Source organism: Geotrypetes seraphini, chromosome 8 (genome assembly GCF_902459505.1).
Source record: "Geotrypetes seraphini chromosome 8, aGeoSer1.1, whole genome shotgun sequence".
In the NCBI taxonomy this organism is placed as follows: domain Eukaryota; kingdom Metazoa; phylum Chordata; class Amphibia; order Gymnophiona; family Dermophiidae; genus Geotrypetes; species Geotrypetes seraphini.
Genome location: NC_047091.1, coordinates 150,342,661 through 150,363,598, shown reverse-complemented (window position 1 = coordinate 150,363,598; position 20,938 = coordinate 150,342,661). Strand labels below are relative to the sequence as shown.

Below are 20,938 nucleotides of genomic sequence, written 5' to 3'. Positions count from 1 at the left end.
GAAACTTTTGATTTTAAAATGCAAAAGAACCATGTGAAACTTTAGAAGTAATATAACAAATCTCCCACTAATTTTTTATTTAGTTCATATGTAGTAGCTCAGGCAAATTACATGCAGTATCTGAAAATCCTCAGCGAGTTTACATGATATAATGGAGGGTGATGTGAACTTACTTACGGTCACAGGGAGGCAGCAGCACAATTTTGAGCCCTGGCTTTCCTGGTTTCTCAGCCTGCTCCTTCACTCACACTTTTTAGTTTTTTGCCTGCCTGATCAGATTTAAGTTGATTTATTGTGGCTCACTTATGTACACTTGTTTTCTTTGCAGTTATTGATAGTTAGTGTTTCCATTTTAAAAAGGCAATTGAGAATAATTTAAAAAGCAAACAGAACAGAGCACTTTATGGTATATCCCTTTAATCATCCAGGCTGGCAGCCACGACAGATACCAAGCTAATGGAGAGGGTGCCATCTTGAGGCCTCCTTATGTTATATCACTCTTAAAAGCAAGTTAAAGCACTGAGATATATTTGCCTATTCTCAGCTTCCTAGGGTCTTACAATCCATGGCAGGTAGGGCCTAAGCATATGCGATGTGGGTGGGATCTTGCCCATATTATTCACCTCACTTGTTAATATAGCATCACCAACATTCTTAAAGTGACAAGACTATTCTCATTTCTGAACTTATCGGTCCTGCCCAACAGTTAGAAAGCACAAAAAAAGGGGGCACAGAATCAAGAATGTTTGAATTCTCGTCAAACCCAAATTTTTTAATACGGTGGAGATATTAAAAATGGGCCCATGAGGAATCGTGATGGTGGTCTGAATATTTGCAAAAGGACCCCCCCTTTTGAAGGTCCACAAAAAAATCCTCAATAGGGCAAAAATGTTTATATGCTGCTTTTTTTTTAAAAAAGTCTCTCACAATCATGTAGTTCTAACATATTTGGGACTTCGTGTATGTAGCAATGACATTCCTATAGATAACTGGATATCATGAGAGACACAGTTGATAACATACTAAAGTCAGGAAAATGGACAAATATCTAATCTAATCCGGGATTTATGAGTCACACTATGCCTAAATAGGTTCAAAGCGACTTGTAGTTCAATTTAAGAGAGGCAATTTAGTAGAGGGGTGTCCAACCTTTTGGCTTCCCTGGGCCGCACAGCAAAACAGAGGAGGGAGCCGGCAAGACGGTACACACCCAGGGGCAGCAGAGGAAAAAACACTGCATCGCCCTCGACTGGGGCCGCACAAAACACTTCACGGGACCGCATGCGGCCCTCGAGCCACAGGTTGGACACCCCTGACTACATTACAAAGATGTTACAGGAGATACATTACAAAGCAGTTTGAGAGATGGTACAATACAAGAGGAGAAAAACTTGTTCTGTTTGAAGAATGCTGCAGCTAGGTAGAAGGTAGAGGTAACTTATAGTCCAAAGTCACGTGGATGACGGTGCTGCATAGTGTCGAGGTTGCAAGGTGCTCGATAGGCTCAAGGGTCAGTTTTCTATGGTGGATATGGTGTTGAAGTCTTTATAGCTTCTTTCAGAATGTGAGGTAGTTCAGTTCAGAACTGATGGCTGGGAGTTGTTCCATATTTTTGTGCCAACATAAGTAAACATTCCCCCCTACCCTTTTACGAAAGCATAGCATGGTTTTAGCGCCGGCAGCAACTGCTCTGACGCTCAAAGGAATTCTGAGCGTCAGAGCAGTTACCACTGCTGCCGGCGCTAAAACCCACGCTATGCTTTCATAAAAGAGGGGGATAGTGTTGAAGATAGAAGCTCATCAGAAGCTTACAAAAATTTCTGGCCAAGGTGGACCATGAGAAAGTGAATAAGTTTTATGAGCGGCAGGAGATTTTGAAGTTTGAGTAACAACGGGTAGCCAGTGTAAACTGTTTAAAATAGATGGAGATTGGATCAGACTTATTTTCAAGCTAAAAAAAATATAACTGCAGTGTTTTGGATTAGTAGTAATTTGCGGGTTAGTATTGTGTTGATGCCTACAAAGACGAAGTTGCAGTAATCAAGCTGCAACAAAAATTAACATTTGTCCAAGTTTCCAAGTTTATTAGTTTTTAATATCCCGACCATCAAGCAAATGTCTGGCCGGTTAACAATATTTTTAAAAAAGCTAAAAATTTATAATACGAAGTGAACGTAAATGACGTAGACTAGACAAACTAGAAAGTTAGGGTAAAAGGGGAAGGAGGGGAGAAGTTACATAATTTAGATAAGAAGGAGAAAGTGGGGGGGGGATAGAACGAGAAGGATAAGGTAGCATTGTTGAAGCAAATACATACTTGTGGTAAGAAGCAGAAAAAGAGAAATAAAGATAAATAAGAGAAAAAAAAAAAAAGAGAAACAAGAGAGATGAGGAGTATGGTGACATTTCGTTCATGGAAGTAGGGTCTTATGAGTCTCAGCTGTCTCATGGAAAAGAAGGTTTTCTTCCAGAGATTTGTGGTTCAAGGGATAGTATGGAATCTAGTATAACACCCAGTACCTTGGAGGATTTTTTCTTGAGTCTAGTTTTAGTTCCAGATGGCAAGACAATGCAATTGGGAGTTGTTTGTTGAGGGGTGAGGAACCAGAGGATTTTGATTTTGGTTCCATTCAGTTTGATATTGGCCCACGATTATATCTTGTCGATATTATCCGACGCATCTGGTTGATTGTCTGTAATAGGAAAGGGTTTTCCGTCTACCGCTTATCTAGGATTACCAGATGGCTGAATTTCCATGGACATGTCCTTTTTGAGGACATGTTTGGGGGTCCAGACAGCTTTTCAAAACCAGGCACTTTGTCTAGGTTTTGAAAAGCTTCTCACAATGAGTGACGTCGTGACAGAATTAGTGCATACCCATGATGTCATCGCATCACACCAGCACATGCGCAGATGCCACCCTAACGAGCAAACAGGTTGAGGGGGCTAGGCCGGGGGCGGAATAAGGTGCGACTCGGGCAGAAGCTTTTTGGGGTTTTTCCTGGAGGGAGAAGAGGGTCAACCCACCCGTTAACATTTCTTTTTCCAAGGTGGAGGCACCAAGCTCTGAGTGAGGGACTGACAGACAGCCTTCAGGTGACCCCAGTCAGGTCGGGCCCTGAACCCAGAGCCGCCCTGAAGGGAGCATTACATATATAAAGAATAGAACCAGGAACACAAAAAGAGAATATCTAATTTATCCCACAAAAAAAGGAAACGAATATCTAATTTATCCCACAAAAAAAGGGGAAAAAAAAAGAGGTACACAGGTGAATAGAGTCTAAATATAAATAATTCTAATCTCAAGTTAAGAGAAGATAGGAGAACTTACCGGATGGAGATCAAGGAAGAGAGAGTGCAGATCAGCACTGGGGCTTAACCCATCTACGGCCTGCAAGAACACTGGGTCAGCATTGTAAAAATGGGGGAAAGAAAGAAATAGGGGGGCATCTAGGAAAGAACAGAAATGGCAGTATAAGAAGCAGATCCAAATGAAGACAGAACATTTGATTAAATGCCACCACATTTGTTGTATATGAAAAAGGTCATAACCATAAGAGTTAAAAGATATCCTTCCAACCTAATTAGGTTAATGGTCTGATTTTATGATTCAAGATCCCTTTATAATAATAATAATAATAATTTTTATTTTGTATACCACCATACCCAGGGAGTTCTAGGCGGTTCACAACAGATAGATTCAGTACAAACAGTGCAGTTGACAACAAAACGAGCAAAGCAATTATGAACAGTAACATGCTGGTTATACATCTACAATTTAAGTAAAGGGAGCAAAAAAAATACATGCAACATGTACAAAGAGAATAGAATACAATAAGTACAAGGAATAAGGACATGCATAAGTGCATGCCGTAGTACATGCAGCAAAATACATGTAATAGATACAATAAGTACGTGCATACAATTTAAGAGAAGGAGAACTGTGTACACGCCATAAGGAGAAAGCCTATAAGGAAAAAGTATGCAAGCCGTAAGGAGGGAGCCAGTCTTAGAAGCGTGAGAGGGGTAGGTCATGTGGTATGGTAAGGATTCGGTCTGTTGAATAGCTGAGTTTTAATTTGCTTTCTAAAATTGAGATATGAAGAGGCATCAAGTATAGTTATTACCAGAAGCAAGGGTAAATTCAAGTGCTGGCCCCCAACCATTATGCAAGACTAGGTGGTGGCCTAGGGCAGCAGCAAATAACAGCTGCAGTTAAAGAAAAATGGGTCCCAACAAGGTACACAACTCAGGGAACCATCAGCTTATATTTTGACCTGCAGGTTTATAGGGTGCTCCTGTTACTATCACGATTCAGTTTTAAATTATCACAGTTTTGAGAAAGGAGCACTGCAAAAGTTAAGGGACCGAGGCCCAGATTCTCAAAAAGTTTAATGCCGTCGCTACACTATTTTCCGACAGTTTAGCCTGCCTGCATTTTAACGGCCGATTATCAAAACGGCTTAGCTATGTTTTTAGCGACATTTCTAGCAGTCTCCAACACTGACATGCAAATGGGCTCTTCAACATTAAAATGAGCACTCCGGTGGATTCTTAAAAATTGCCAAGCCGTTCTCCAAGAGCGGCATCTGCTTTAGGCGACAAAAATCCTCAACTAGTCCAGGGCTGCCAGTACAGTGACAGCACTGTTTAAAACCCCGGCATGGCAATGTCAAGAGACTGCTAGAAAAGCCGTTTTGAGATGCGATCCCCACCCCCTGAAGCAGGAGAGATGCCCACTCTCTTCCGCTGCATCACAAACATACACCCGCCTCCGACCCCTCTCCCCCATACCTTTAATTAGATGGCTGACCGGAGGGATGCCTACTCCCTCCTGCCAGCTGGCCTGCCTTTTCCAAAATCAGCCTTCCCCTCCAGGCTCTGATTGACCCATGTTGTTTAAGGCCCCTCCCATAGGAGGGGACTTATACAACCTGGGCCAATCAGAGCCTCAGGCTCCTCCTCGAATGCACCAGGAAGGGGCCTAAGACTCTGACTGGCCCAGATGCCTCATAGCAGGTGCCTTAGGCATCAGGAGCAATCAGAGCCTTAAATCCCTTCCTGAGGAAGGGAAGGCCCATTTTGGAAGAGGCGGGCCCAGCTGGCCATAGGGAGTAGGAATCCTTCCAGTAAGCCATATTAATAAAGGATCGGAGGGATCACAAGCAGGGGGGGGGGTTGTGATGCAGTGGAAGAGAATGGGCATCTCTCCCGCTGCTAAGGGTAGGGGTGGGGATTCGATTGGCAGCAGGAGAGAATGGGCATCTCTCCCACTGCGGGGGGGGTCACTTGGCAGTGGGAGAGAGTGGGCATTTCTCCCACTGCTGGGCGGGGGGGAGGGTGTTCGCTTGGCAGTGGGAGAGATTAAACATCTCTCCCACTGTTGTAATTTTTTTTCTTTTTGCGTTTTCTGCACGTGCTCATCGCCATCACTAGTGATGGGCACATGTAAATTTAGCACGTCTTCACTACTCTCTGCCAACCTCATTTAAATGAGCGTTTTTTGGGGAGAATGGCTCGCTTTTTTTAATTTACTACCAGAACGGCTGTGATAGCAGCCTGTCATTTCAACGCAATTTAAGAATCTAGGCGTGAAAGTTAATGGGGGAGGTGTAAAGCTGAAGTTCACCTATGGTTATGGTTTATTATTTTATGTTCTTATTAAACCTAGGGTGCCCACCACCCGTGCACCAGCTCTGGTAAAGTCTTAAGAAGAAGCCACATTTTGACATTCAGGGGGCTTTTACTTAGAACTGCCGATACCAAAAGAACATAAGAACTGCCGCTGCTGGGTCAGACTAGTGGTCCATCGCGTCCAGCAGTCCACTCACGCGGTGGCCCTTAGGTCAAAGACTAGTGCCCTATTTGAGTCTAGCCTTACCTGCATATGTTCTGGTTCAGCAGGAACTTGTCTAACCTTGTCTTGAATCCCTGGAGGGTGCTTTCCCCTATAACAGCCTCTGGAAGAACGTTCCAGATTTCTACCACTCTCTAGGTGAAGAAGAACTTCCTTACGTTTGTACGGAATCTATCCCCTTTTAACTTTAGTGAGTGCCCTCTCATTCTCTTCACCTCAGAGAGGGTGAACAATCTCTTTCTCTACTAGGTCTATTTCCTTCATTATCTTGAATGTTTCGATCATGTCCCCTCTGCCTCCTCTTGTCAAGGGAGAAGAAGCTTTCTCTAGCCTCTTGATGTACGGTAACTCCTCCAGCCCCTTAACCATTTTTGTCGCTCTTCTCTGGACCCTTTCGAGTAGTACTATGTTCTTTTTCATGCACGGCGACCAGTGTTGGACGTAGTATTCCAGGTGGGAGCGCACAATGGCCCGGTACAGCGGTATGTATAAGATGGATTTGCATGCACTGCCTCCTTGAGATGCAAATCTATCTCATGCATATTTATTGTGGATATCCTGAAAACCTGACCTGCCTGTGGCTCTTGAAGATCAGAATTGTCTACTCCTGATCTAGACTAAGCCAGCCCAACCAGTGTTCCCAACAAGATGTTGAGGGTTGTAAATTACCCCCCCCCCTCTTCCCAAACAGCTGGAGAAACCAGTCAGTCAGAGTGGAGCTTTCTGTAAAATATTATGAAATAGCAGAATTTAAGAAGGAAGCAGGAGCCGTTAGGCCCAACATTTCCAGATAACTACTTATATTCTGTGCCAAAACAACAAAGGACCTTACTGAAGCGACATGAGCTGACATTCTGAACTCCCGATGCCAAGCAGGGACAGAACCCCTCGTTGGGAGGGTAGACTGTGCCATTGGCAAACATGGTGTTGGGGGCTGTGTAGCGGTACGTAGGTATGCCATTGTACTTGCCGGATTTCTCATACACGAATTTCATGGATCTACAGAGACAAAGGAAAAGTTGAAGTTAAAGACATTTATTTAGAAACCCAGAGAAACTGCTATGTCCTCCCCCCTTCCCCACTGTTAAAAAGGAGAGCATTTTCCCAACGAGATCTTAACTTGCAGAAATTGAAATTCTTCCCTTCAAGGGAGCCACATACATACAATACAAGTGGAGAAGTGGAGTGGATGAGTGGCCTAGTGGTTCGAACAGCTGCCTCAGCACCCTAAGGTTGCGAGTTCAATTCCCACTGCGGCTGCTTGTGACTCTGGGTAAGTCACTTACACTTCATTGCCTCAGATACAAAATAATATATGTGCTTTGATTGTAACCACACAGAAAAAGCGGTGTATCAAGTTCCATCCCCTTTACATTTCTTAACATCTGAAATTTCACTACGCGTGATAACTATTACAGCAAAATCAAAAATATATAATCACATTCTTAAGAAAATAGATGTCGAATGCCTGCATTTAAAAATGGATGCACTGTTACTGTTACAACAGGACACGAGGCCTCTGCTGTATTCCACTTTGAGGCCCTTTTATCAAAAAGTCGTAAAAAGTGGCCTCATCACATACTTATCCAGGAGTAGTGTGCTATGGAGATATACTTTTCCTTTTTTTTACTAATGAGTAAAATGGCAGAATTTTCATTTTTTGTATTAGTTTTGCCATTAGCATGCAGCCATTAAAACAGGATTAGTGCGCAAATGGCAGTACGGGCTCGCGCGCAAAAAAACACGTTACAATTTGGTTAGTGCGAAATGAAGCTGCACTAACTGATTAGCACAAAACATGCCCACATCGGTAGCGCGTGCAAATCCTGAATTTACCGTGGAATGCCCAGCATGCCCCCTACAATACGTCCTTTTTGCTGCAGTAAGTATATATGTTCATGCTTACGGTACTTTTGTAAAGGGTCCCAAGTTAAACTTGAAAAGTGGAACAAACTTGTCATATTATACAGTTTTCTCAACTAGTCTGGCTGCCAACATCAATAAGAGGAGAATGGGGGGAGTAGAAAGAAATTTGTATTTAAACAATTTTTATTGTTTTTACCATAGTATAACACTTATATCCAAGCATTTGTCACATGAACAACGAACAGTCCATTCAACCCTCCCCCCATCCCAACCCCCCTCCCCTCCTTCCCCCTAACCATAATATAGAGCAGCTAGTTAAACTATTTCAGAAGGCTTAGTTCTTATACCTTCTGAGCAAACCTTTATCCTTTATAACATAATAGCCATACTGGGTCAGACCAAATGATCCATCTAGCCCAGTATCCTGGTTTTCAACCATGACCAATCCAGGTCAAAAGTACCTGGCAGAAACCCAAATAGTACCAACATTCTGGAAGCCCCAAAGAGTAACAAGATTCAAGAATCCCGAAGAGTAGCAACATTCCATGCTTCCAATCCAGGGTAAGTAGTGGCTTCCTCCGTGTCTGTCTCAATGGCAGACTATGGATTTTCTTCCAGGAACTTGTCCAAACCTTTTTTTTAAGCCCATCTACATTAACCACATCCTCTTGCAACATGGTTCCAGAGATGGTCAGGTCAGCACCTATCAGGAAGCCAAACTATCTATAACCAACTGCACAGTTTTTAAAAAGCCGCCCTGTGGACAAGGACTGTACATACAGGATTCCATCCAGATCTCTTACAAAAGAAATACTTTTGACATAGTGCCCATTTCAGTTATCTCCTCTTTGTACCCCACTTTGGTAGTCTCTCTTCCTTCCACAATCCACTCCCCTTCTGCAACTGAAGTCTCTCCTTCTCCACACCCCAGATTTGGAATCCCCACCCCCTCCAGTCCTTTAAAGAAAACTTACCGTATTTTTCGCTCCAAAAGACACAACTGACCTAAGACGCACCCACCTGTAGAGGAGGAAAAACCAAGAAAAAAAAAATTCTGAACCAAATGGTGTGCCCTGTACCCTGTCTCCCCTCTGGTGGTCTAGTGGTAGGCCGAGACAGGGTACAGGGTACATCTAGTGGTGGGCCGGTCTAATGGTAGGCACGCATAATAGCAGCCAGCCAGCCAGCCAGAACCCTCACCCCCCACATACCTTATTTTTTTGTAAAATCTCTATTAGGCAAAACCATAATTCATACAAATACATCAATAGCACTCTGGCAGAACCAGTGCCGAATACAACCAAATACAGAATAACAATAACAAGATGAAGTAAAGATCAAGCATAATGTACAGTATCAGAACTGAAGGCATGCCCAATACAAAATTTTTGTTATGGCAAAATCGTCCCCGTCCCCGGTGTACAACCCCTCCAGCAAAACAGAGAAAAGTAGCCCCCAAGATCCACAAAACCTTCCCATCCCTCCCCTCATTGTGTGGTAGCCACACCCATACCTTTTTAAATCCCTCCCTCCCTAGACAGTTGTCTTGATATTTTTATCATACCCCTAAAACACCCCCCCCTGCAAACACCCACCACCATCGTACCTTGTTAAAAACATCCTGGTGGTCCAGCATGATTCCGCCCTCGCTAGTTATCTCCTCCTATTTTCCGGCTAGGAGCATGGAGGTCAGTCGCGAGCTTTCCGTGCCCCTGCCTAGCCATGCGGGACTCGTGAGAACTGACGGCAGCCATTCAGAAAGCAGCACAAGGCCAGGCAATAGAGACAGCTAGCGAGGGAGGAATCACGCTGGTCCACTAGGATGTTTTTAACAAGGTACAACGACGGCGGCAGGTGTTTGGAGGGGGGTGTTTTAAAAAGGTGCAGTGGTGGGTATTTGCGGGGGGTGTTTTAAAAAAGGTGCAGCGGCAGGCATGTTGGGGGGGATGTTTTAAAAAGGGGCATGTGGCGGGGGAATTTTTTAAACAGTACGGGGGGGGTTAAAAAATTGTACCTTCGTTCCATAAGACACACCGAGATTTCCACCCACTTTTGGGTGGAAAAAAAGTGCATCTTATGGAACAAAAAATACGGTACATAACTTTCATGGCAATGAAAGCAAAACAGCAAAAAGCTTATGGAACATAAGATCAGATGTACCAGTTTGTAGTTAAACATAGAAACACAGAAAAGGGCCTCGGCCCATCTAGTCTGCCCACACTAATGGCCCACTCCCTAACTACCTCCATGAAGAGATCCCACATGCCAATCCCATCTTTTCTTAAAATCTGGCACGCTGCTGGCCTCAATTACCTGTTGTGGAAGATTATTCCAGCGGTCAACCACCCTTTTGGTGAAGAAATATTTTCTGGTGTCGCCATGAAATTTCCCACCCCTGATTTTCAACAGATGCCCTCTTGTTGCCGTGGGTCCTTTAAGCATCCAAATAAATTAATTATCTTAAAAATAATCCACAACGGATGTATACAGTCACAAGTGACCCACAAGAGTAAGACCAAATATATAAAATACAAATGACACAGAAACTGCAAAAATGGAAATAAATCACTACAAATTACAGGTACACAAGAGGTTTAAGCAATATTGATGTGCTTAAATGAAGGAAAAGGGCTGACTTGTGGATAAGGGTTTCTTTCATAGATCCTCCAAAAAATTCATACTAGATTACTTGCACAAATTTTCAATTAAGGTTTTTTAGGATCTATGAAAGAAACCCTTATCCACAAGTCAGCCCTTTTCCTTCATTTAAGCACATCAATATTGCTTTAAACATCTTGTGTACCTAAAATACAAATGGCCCAACATAGGCTGTGTTTCGGCAAAATAAAAATGTTTTCCTTAGAGTTTCTTATAAGGTCCTCGGCAGTCTTAAATATAAAAACATAAAAAGACTATTGTTTACATTTTTGGACGCTTATTAAACTTCAAACTGGTACATCCAATCTTCTATTCCAAAATCTTTGCGTTTTGCCGCTTCATTTCCTTTGTGGAAATTTTAGATAGCATTTGGATTTGGTTACGAGAGTGAGTACACCATGCAGCCTCTTGCCAGCCCAGGGGCCTTCCCTCTGCTGCAACCTACCTCCTCTGAAACAAACTTCCTCTTGTTGCATGGATGAGGCAGAGAGGGAAGGCTCCTGGGCTGGGCAGAAGCAGCCTGGCTTCATCACTGCCAAGGCGAGGGAGAGATGCTGGACCTGCAGAAGGGGAGATGTAGAGAAAGAGAGAGCCAGCTGCCTAGTGCCAAACCAAATTTACTCTGGACCCACCCCAAAGACGTCAAGTCTGGCTATCACTACTGGTGCCAAGATAACGTAATGATAGATCCACAGGTCTCTCGTAACACAAAGGACTTTAGTTAACTAATCAAAGTGCCTCAGTGCACAGAGGGATCGCTTTGCATGTTGAAAAGTGCTGTAAAGCTGAAAATAAACACTGCTATAAAAGACAGATATCTAAGCGTCACGTGACCTAATAAATACTGATCACATTCACTTTCATAAAACATTCACAAACACAGGAGGCAGAAGATTGCATTTGTAACCCAATTTCAGGCCACAAAGAAAAATTCAAGAGACATATTTGTGCACCCTCAGTGATGTTAATTCATATGAACCAGCAACTATAGTAGTTCAATATGAGCATGTCTAATCAGACAAGCTTCTATATAATGAATTCTGCCTGCATGACATAGCATTACCTTTTCATTTGCACAGGCTATCTAAGCATGGTCTAAGTCACAAAAACCCACCTAAATTCACCAGATAAGCACTTCAAACACATAATACAGACCCACACACACTACCCCAGTGATCACCAACCCCCCCCCAACCCCATAAAAATCGTAATCACACCTTTAAAATTCAGCCTCCAGACCATCATCACCTGGCAGCCTGGCATAGGAAAGCCTAGTTGTCCAGCACAGAGGCGGCTTAAGCCATCTTGGGGGTGGGTTAGGGACTCATGCCCATGCCCATAAGCCCCTGTAATCACTGCATTGATACTTAAACACGTGCACTCCCCTATATAACCCCAAAACCTTTTTGTACTGGCATATAAGTGGCTCTTGCAACCGTAAGGGCTATTGGGGTGGTTTGGGGGGGCTCACCATAACCTATAAGGGAGCTATAGTGAGGAGAAGACATGGCACCATTTTTGTGAAGTTCACAGCAGTGCCCTGTAAGGTACCCCACTATTTAGGTGCCATGTCTGGGTGTTCAATCCATCACTTTCAGACCCCTCCCACGTCCAACAGGGCTTGTTCTAGGCATTTTTGACTTGGACGAAAATGTAGTATAAAGATGGACGATTTAGCGACTTGGACGATCAGATCGGCAGGACATATAGTTAATAATAATAATAATAATAATAACTTTATTCTTATATACCGCCATACCCATCGAGTTCTAGGCGGTTTACAACAATTAACAAATGGTCTGCATTGACAATTTTTGAAACAAAAAAAAAATTTGGGACGTATTTTGGCTGTTTTTTTTTACTTTGAACGATTTGCGACTTAGACGAAAACAGACTTAGACGTTCCTTTCGATTATGCCCCTCTCTGTTTCTGATCATTCTTTTTTTACTTTAATTCATCAAAAACAATTTTTTCAATATATTTCAGTACTCAACATTTATTATTTTGCTAAATAAAATGTTAAATCTCATATAGCCATATATGCACTTATCTTCATTAGTCCTATCTTTTTTTGAAGAAATTAAAAAAGAAAAAAAGTGAAAAAAAGAACGATTAGAAATAGGGTTTAAGGACTTGGATCTTTGGCCTCTGCTAATATGGCAACTCGTATATTATATGTTCTTATGGGACCATGTACAAAATAGTTCTAGCTATGCCTATTAACCATGCTGGTAAAGCACTCAATTGGCCATAGCCAGATTGCTGATAAATAAAGCGCAACACTGAACATCCAGGTCTTTGAAGGCACCTAGAAGCTGTCAGCATTTAAAGAAACCCGGTAACCCTACAACTGAGCCATGCCTCCTACAAATATGAGAGCAAATCAAAAATTAAAGGTAATTGTTAAGTTACACGATAACCGAACAGAGCTAGTGAAATGAACGTATGCACTCATACATTGCCTGTTGGATAGTTTGTCCACGCACAGTACAGCACTTGGGTTTTAATCATGTTGCAACCATGAGGTTAGAAATATGGACACTCCACTACAAGACTGCACCACTGAAGAACGTGGAGTAGTGAACCTTTGGGGCAGAGTGTGAAACCTGTGGAAAGTCACCATCGGATTTTGACTCAGTATGGGCATAGCACCACGAAAGATTTATGAGTGGGTAAAAAGGTTTAAAGTTGGAAGAACAGGTGTAATCAGTGAAGGGCATTCTGGCCACCTATCAACATTGCGCGCACAAGAACACATTGATAGGGTGGATGCCTTGATTTGTATGCCTTGGATTAGAGAAGGCTGATGGATAACTGTCTCAACTGGCCACAAATCTGGATTTCAGCTTTGGATCTGCATTTGCCATAACGCACAATGACTTGAGATACAGGTACGTTTGTGCACAACCATCTCCCAAACAGCTTACTGATCTGCACAAGCAAACAGCATGTGGAGGTTGCAACCCAGTTCCTGAGATGGTATGAAGATCTGAGTCTTCTGGAGAGAATTGTCCCCAGTGACGAGACATGGGTGCCTCATAGCAACCCGGAGAGCAAAAGACAAAGCATGGTGAAGTAAAGGAAGTGGTGCTCACCTGGCTTTGCGAGCAGCCGAAAAACTTCTCTGCACGAATGCAGAAGCTAGTTGAATGATACAACAAATGTGTCATCTTGCATGGGGATTCTGTGGAAAAGCGATATGTTCAATTGCGCACAATTACTTCTATTAAACCCGTTAAATGTGTTTTGCCTTTACTTTTTGATTTACCCACGTATATATGCATAAGGAACATATGAACAATAAGTCTTGCCATACTAGGAGACAGTTTCCAAGTTTTATTTAAAATTTGATATACCGCTTAAAAATTAAAAAACTGTCTAAGCGGTGTACAGTATAACTATTAAAAACAGTGGGGAAGACATCAAGACCAAAAAACGTAAGTGACATATGGAGACAAAATGAAAGGGGGAAAAGTACAGTCTGTTATAGGAAAGGAAAATGGTCCAAGCCCAATATCCTGTTTTCAACAGTGGCTAATCCAGTTCACAAGTACCTGGCAAGATCCCAGAGTAAAAGACAAATTTTATGCTGCTTATGCTAGGAATAAGCAGTGGATTTTCCCAAGTCCATCTTAATAATGGTTTATAGACTTTTTCTAATCTAATCTGATCTGAATTTCTGTATCTCACTTATCCAGTACAATTTACAAGCTAAGAGGCCCATAATGTATCTGTAATTCCCCATATTACTATATCTTAAGTCAAGGTTACATAATTGCAGGGAGATATCAAGTACAGGTTTAAGCCAATTCATGGCTAAGAGACCCATAAAGGAAATGGGGAATTAGTGACATATCACAGAAGAACAGTTTACACAATTACTAGGAGATGTCAAGTACAGATACAGATGATTTAAGGATTATACAGAAATATAGAAAACTGAGGTATTGAAATGTTTGAGATAATGTAACAACCTCTAAAGAATAGAAAACTCTCTTACCAGCTGCAGACTACAGCTATTCTACTTAATTATTTCTTCAGTTTTTGTAATCACTCTGACTCATTCTTGGATCTTCTACTATTGAGGATTTGAGGTGGATTGAGAAATGCATTTAATTTCTTTTATTATGTTTATATTCATATTTTGGATATGGATACTGAATTTATATTATCTCAATCTGACTTTCTGTACAAGATGTAAATGCTTGATTGATTTGTGTTTGAAAATATAAATAAAAAACAAAAAACCTTTTTACATTATCCAAAAAGATATTCTCAGCACCACAAGGAGACAAACACCTGAACACCAGCCTCGACAGCAAATTACTCTCAAACTACTTCGCTGAAAAAAAATAGATAATATACATTCCCACTTGAACACTGTCACACAACCAACACAGGTACCCTTCTGCCCAAACCCACAGCTGAAAACCTAACCCACTTCAACAATGTCTCTCACTTAGAAACTTAGAATATGACGGCAGAAAAGGGCCATTGGCCCAACAAGTCTGCCCACTCAAGAACCTTCCCCCTTAAGCGCTGCCTCGAAGTGAACCCACGTTTATCCCATTTTTTCTTAAAATCTAGCACGTTGCTGGCCTCAACTACCTGAAATGGAAGATCATTCCAATGATCAACCACCCTTTCAATATCACTATGAAATCTCCCACCCTTGATTTTTAACGGATGCCCTCTTGTTACCTTAGGTCCTGTAAGGACTTTACCATGATGACTCCCTTCAGCCATCTGGTTCCATCCTAGATCCCTGCCCTCCTAGTTAAAGTGAAAGACACTTTGGCATGCTCAGTCCTCCCTTTTATCAATGCCTCATTAAACATAGGCTCTCTGTACAAAGCTGTTAATCGGCAATAGTTGGACCACTCTGGAAGAAACCCACAATTAACCCGGACACACCCAACAACTTTAGGCCTGCTTCCAACCTACCTTTTGCTTCAAAGATCCCAAAAAACCCCAAACAGTACTCAACCAACTACACCATTATTAACAACAAAAAAACCCTATCCGCTTTCCAATCAGGTTTCTGGAAATTTCATAGCACTAAACCTGTCCTCCTTGCTATAAAAAATAAAAAAATTAAAAAAAAGACAGACTGTTGGAAACTCATGGACAAAGAAAACTATGTCCTTCTGGTGCTACTAGATCTCAGAGCAGCATTTGACACCATAGACCACATCATCTGCCTCGCCCGACTCACTAAGCTTGGCGTCCGAGATACAGCACTACTCTGGTTTGCGTCCTTCCTAAGCGATAGATCCCAATGTGTGCTACTCAATACTACTCTATCAAAGCCAAAGCTGATCAAGTACGGGGTACCTCAAGGAGCACTACTATCCCCTCTGCTGTTTCATCTCTATATTATACCTGTCCTGGATATAGCCAACACACACCAAATCAAGATTGACTCCTTTATCAATGATATCCAACTATACCAACCGCTAGAAGACAACTGTGACTCCCAGATTGCAAAACTACAAAACTGTCTCAGAAATAAAAATCTAGATGTCCGCAAAAAAGCTCCAATTAAACGCCATAAAAACTGAACTCCTTTGGATCTGCAAAGAACATTGCAACTCTCTCCTCTGAGAATCTACCATAATCGCAAAAGAAAGTCCGCAGCCAAGGGGTACTTTGACTAACTTATCACTCACCAACCATATCTCACAAGTGATCTTGGCTTCATTCTACTATCTATAACATTTTTATTTGATCCCCATTGCAATGCTGTATGGTTGGGAAGGGGACTCTGAAATGAGGTTTGTGTTTGATTGGGTTCCATTTTTTTATCCCCATTATTATTTATAATTTCTGTAGCACTGATTTCACATGTTTATGGTCATTTTTTTCAATAAATATAAATGTTGGCCCACGACTGTCCATGTTTTTCATTTTGGCATGGGGTTGGAGAGGATGTAATCCTATACTTCTACTAAGACTAAGAAGTGCTTTTATTAAGGGGCGCATTTAGCGCATGCTAAATCGATTAGCATACCCAAATAAAAGGACCCTTGAGTATCTTAATTAAAAATGTGGCCCTCGACTTGGCCTATGTTTTAGATTTCGGCCCCTTATGTGAATGAGTTTGACAACCCTGCCTTAAAGGGTGTAGATAGCATAAGGAGGAATCCAGTGATACTTGAAGGATGGTCCAGAAATTGGCAACTAAGATTTTAATGCTAAAAATACAGGGTCATGCACTTGGGATGCAAAAATCCAAAGGAACAGTATTGTAGTATAGAGGATGAAGTACTTCTGTGCATGAAAGAACAGGACTTAAGGGTGACCATATCTGATGATCTTAAGGTAGCTAAACAGGTAGAGAAGGTGACTGTCAAACCCAGAAGGATGCATAGGGAGAGGAATGGCCAGCAGGAAAATGAGAAGATCATAGTATAGTGCCCTTGTATAATTCTCTGGCGAAGCCCCATTTAGAACCCTGTGTGCAACTCTAGACCACACCTTTAAATAGTGTCAGTCCAGAGGGTGACTACAAAATTGGCCAGTGGTCTTAGAGACCTCAATATGTATGTTCTGGAAGAAAGGCAAGAGAAGGGACACGATTGAGATATTTAAATATCTCCATGGCATTAATGTATAGGAGGTGAGCCTTTTTCAAATGAAGGAAAACTTTATCCTATGTTCTCTCATTCTGGAGTTAAGAGGCTGAGAAGTAACCTACAGGAAATACTTTATGGAAAGGGTGGTGAATGCATGGAATTGCCTAGTGGAGGTAGTGCGAGGACTGTTAATTTAAAAATAAAAAGCTTAGGGTATCTCTTAGGGAGAGGAGATAGTGGATGGTGAGGATGGACAGACTGGGTAGGCCATTTGGCCTCATCTACCATCATGTTTCTATATGTGAACTTGTATTCCACCTAATCCTTGTAAATACGAGGACTGACTGAAAATTAATGAGACGGCCTCTGTTTTTCTTCCCAAGAAGTAGATGTGGAAACACTGTTAATAGTTCTTGTGAAGCTCATATATCGACATTTCTGAACCTGTAGTTGGACTGCTGTAGTCTTCATTGTTGGGTCACAGCAAGAGGAATAGCTTTATACATTTCATCATGGCAGATGAGGCCTGCGTGTCTGAGAGTACACCAGTGGTGTGTAATTGAATTTTGTGTTAAATTTGAAAAGAGCAGTAATGAAACTATTGAAATGTTACAGCCCTGAAAAAACTGTGCGGAAAGAAGTTCTCTTTAAGATGATGACATGAGAAATGCCACAGCCGCAGCACTAAAAAAATAAAAAAAATAAAAAAAAAAAGGTGTATTGAATGTGAAGGACACTACTTTGAAAAAGAAAAAAAAAAATGTTCAGATCTTGTGGAGCCTTCTGATTTTGAATTTAAACAAATGAAAAAAACCAACCACACACACACACCACACAGTCTCATTACTTTTCAATCGGCTCTTGTAGTTCAAAGCAGGTAAAATATCAAACTAAGTTTTCAAGTTTATTTAAAAATTTGATTATATAGCAATTTCAAAGAGTTCAAAGCGATGTACAATATAAAACGGGGCAGAAAGACAATATGGTTTAGTCAAATGATGACAACAAATAAGCTAGGAGCTAAAACAAGAGGGAACCGGGAGGAACTACAATCGATAAAGGGAAGATAATAGTACACTTCTCCCTCCATATTCGCGGGAGATGCGGGCAGAACATAGCTGTGAATACCGAAAAACCACAAATAACTTTTTGCATGTTATTCGTGGTTTTTTGGTAAAATAGACCGTGAATAACCCGACCTTCAATTTGCTCTGTACAACGCCGGGACCAGCGATTTCCTTTAGGAACCACTGGGAGCAATGATTTCCTACATGAACCACCGGGAGCAGCGATTTCCAATGTGAAACGCCGGGTTGAGTGATGAAAATTAGGGGCGGAGTCAGCAGCCCAAAAATCACAAATAAGCAAATCCGCAGATACGGAAACCATGGATACGGAGGGAGAAGTGTAAAAGGGAAAGACATAGGACAGGACAGATTTGTAAGCGAGATCTCGTATGAATCCTATGTATCAAACGCGTCTTTATACAAAAAGGTTTTTAATGTTCCTTTGAATCTGTCTAATGTCCTTTCTTCCCTCAATTGTTTCAGCAGTAAATTCCAGGTTTGAAGGACGATAACTGAAGATAGTATCCCTTCGAGTATTAATGCACCTCGAAGAGGGAATGGAGAGAAGATTTATGTCCTCTGATCTACCATATTTCAAAAAGTTTTTATTGAGTACTACAGAAAACCAACAATAATGAAAACCTCACAAGACTCATTTTGCTTTTTCAACCCAGAACACCCAACCCCCTCCCCCAACAACCAGAAGCAAATGCAAAGAGGCCCAGTATAAAAGACACAAAGCCAAAAACTCACAGAACAAAGGAGACCTCAAACCAACCCCCCAGTGCACTCCTTCAGATAATCAATACAAGATATAAAAAAAACAAACAAAGTGTCAAGAACAGCCCAACCCCCCCCCACCACCTCCCAATGGCCCTCCTTCACCCCAAGACCCCCTCCAATTGCATCATAGGAAACAAAGAAAATAGAGAAAGAAAAAAAACTAAAAAACCAAAGAGAAAGAAGAGAGAAGAAAGAAAAAAAAAAAAAAGAATAAAAAAAAAAAATCAAGCAAGGTGGATGAGGCTTCCTGGTAGTCACCAAACAACAAAGAAGCACAAAGCCACCTTTACATTCTATTCAAAATATCACTATGTGCCTTATGAGATAAAGATAGAATATATGACCTCCAAACCTAAAGGAAAAACTTTTTCTTCTTAGGTGTCTCTGATCTACCATATTATACTCTAAATATAAACTGAGATTTTGGGGCCCAAGACATTTAAGAATGGGGATCTCTCTTTATATTTGAGTCATCCCTCCTTCCTACCCCCTGATCTCCACAATTCTACTTCTCTCCCTCTCAGTCATTTCTCTCCTTCTCCATCGCTACCACAACTGCCAACAGCCCCTGCCCCAAAACCAGCAGAGTTCTCCATCCTCCCTCATCCCCTAAACAAGCACAGCTCACCCTCTCCCCTTCTGGACCCACCAGAAGGTCCCCCAGGCCTACTGTATTTCTCTGGTAACATGCTGGGGCAGAAGCAATTCCCACTCGCTCCTGCCCATGCTGTCCCAACAGCATGCCACTAGACCAGCCACCAGATAAATACAATAAGCTGGGGGGGGGGGGGGGGGGGGAAATGATGGCTGTAGAACTCTGCCAGTTCGGAGGAGGGGAGGGGGTGCTAACAGCGGTTGTGGCAGTTGAGGAACACTACATGAGGGAGGGTAGTAGGAACATGCAGTGGCGTACCAAGGGGGGGGGCGGGGGGGGGCGGTCCGCCCCGGGTACCAAGCCCTGAGGGGGTGCTCCCGGTCCGGTCCAGTTCCCCCCCCTGCGCCGGGTGTCGCGTCTGGAAACAGCCTGCAGCAAGATCGCGATGCCAGAGATCTTTGCCTGCTTCGACTGTTTCCTCCGCCACGGTCCTGCCCCTCCTCTGATGTCAGAGGAGGGGCGGGACCGCGGCGGAGGAAACAGCCGAAGCAGGCAAAGATCTCTGGCATCGCGCGATCTTGTTGCAGGCTGTTTCCCCAGGGCAGTAGCGTACCAAGGGGGGCGAGGGGGAGGTCCATCCCGGGTGCCGCCTTAGGGGGGGGGTGCACAGCTGGCCCGGTCCCTATCGCGCTCCTACCCTCCCAGCGAAAGCAGCATCGGCACCATTATCGAAAAAGGTAATGGCGCCAGGCCTTGGAGCACCAAGGCAGACCGCTTCTGCCCCCTCCCAGCCGAAACCCCGCTGACCATCCTATCTCTCCTCCCCCAAGTGAACCTTTCCGACCCTCCCAGCGAAAGCAGCAAACCTCCCTCCAGTAGCGTCGGCTTTATCCTCCCTCTGCCGCATCACTGATGACGTCATCAGTAACGCGGCAGAGGGAGGAGAAAGCCGCGAAGGAGGTTTGCTGCTCTCGCTGGGAAGGTCGGAAAGGTTCACGGGGGGGGGGGGGAGATAGGGGGGTCAGCGGGGGTTCGGCTGGGGGGGGGGGGAAGCGGACTGCCTCGGTGCTCCATTACCTTCTTCGGGCAGCAGCAGCGTTTACAATTCGCTACTGTTGCCGGCTTCAGGCCTTGTTCTCTGCCTGGTCCTGCCTACTTCCAGTTTTCATGAAGACAGGACCCGACAGAGAGGAAGGCCTGAAGCGGACAACAGCAGTGAATTGTGAATGCTGCTGCTGCCCGATGAAGTTCAGGACATCAGGACATCGGGGAAGGAGCAGGGAGAAATCGGCTGCTGGCTTGGGGGTGAGGGTAGGGAAAGAATCGTGGAAGTGGAGAAATCGGCACAATGGCTTTGTGCGGGCTAGGGGGAGAGAGAAAGAAAGGAAAAAATAAAGAGGGGGGGGGGGAGGGGGAGAGAGAAAGAAAGGCAGAAATAAAGAGGGGTCAGGGGGAGAGAGAAAGAAAGGCAGAAAGAAAGAGGGGGACCAAGGGGAGAGAAAGAAAGGCAGAAATAAAGAGGGGGTCAAGGGGGAG

The 20,938-nt window shown here is 43.1% G+C and overlaps 1 protein-coding gene across 5 annotated transcripts in view; it reads right to left on the bottom strand.

Annotated features, from left to right (window-relative positions):
- The window catches only part of SCARB1 (scavenger receptor class B member 1), a 210,439-nt gene that overhangs the window by 42,408 nt on the left and 147,093 nt on the right, over nucleotides 1-20,938 (bottom strand). For all 5 annotated transcript variants that reach the window (XM_033954981.1, XM_033954980.1, XM_033954982.1 and 2 more), the window contains exons 7-8: nucleotides 6,690-6,856; nucleotides 3,332-3,450 (exon numbers count right to left, since the gene is read on the bottom strand). In XM_033954981.1, coding sequence (XP_033810872.1) covers nucleotides 3,332-3,450; nucleotides 6,690-6,856 — 286 coding nt within the window. The remainder of the gene's footprint in view (nucleotides 1-3,331; nucleotides 3,451-6,689; nucleotides 6,857-20,938) is intronic.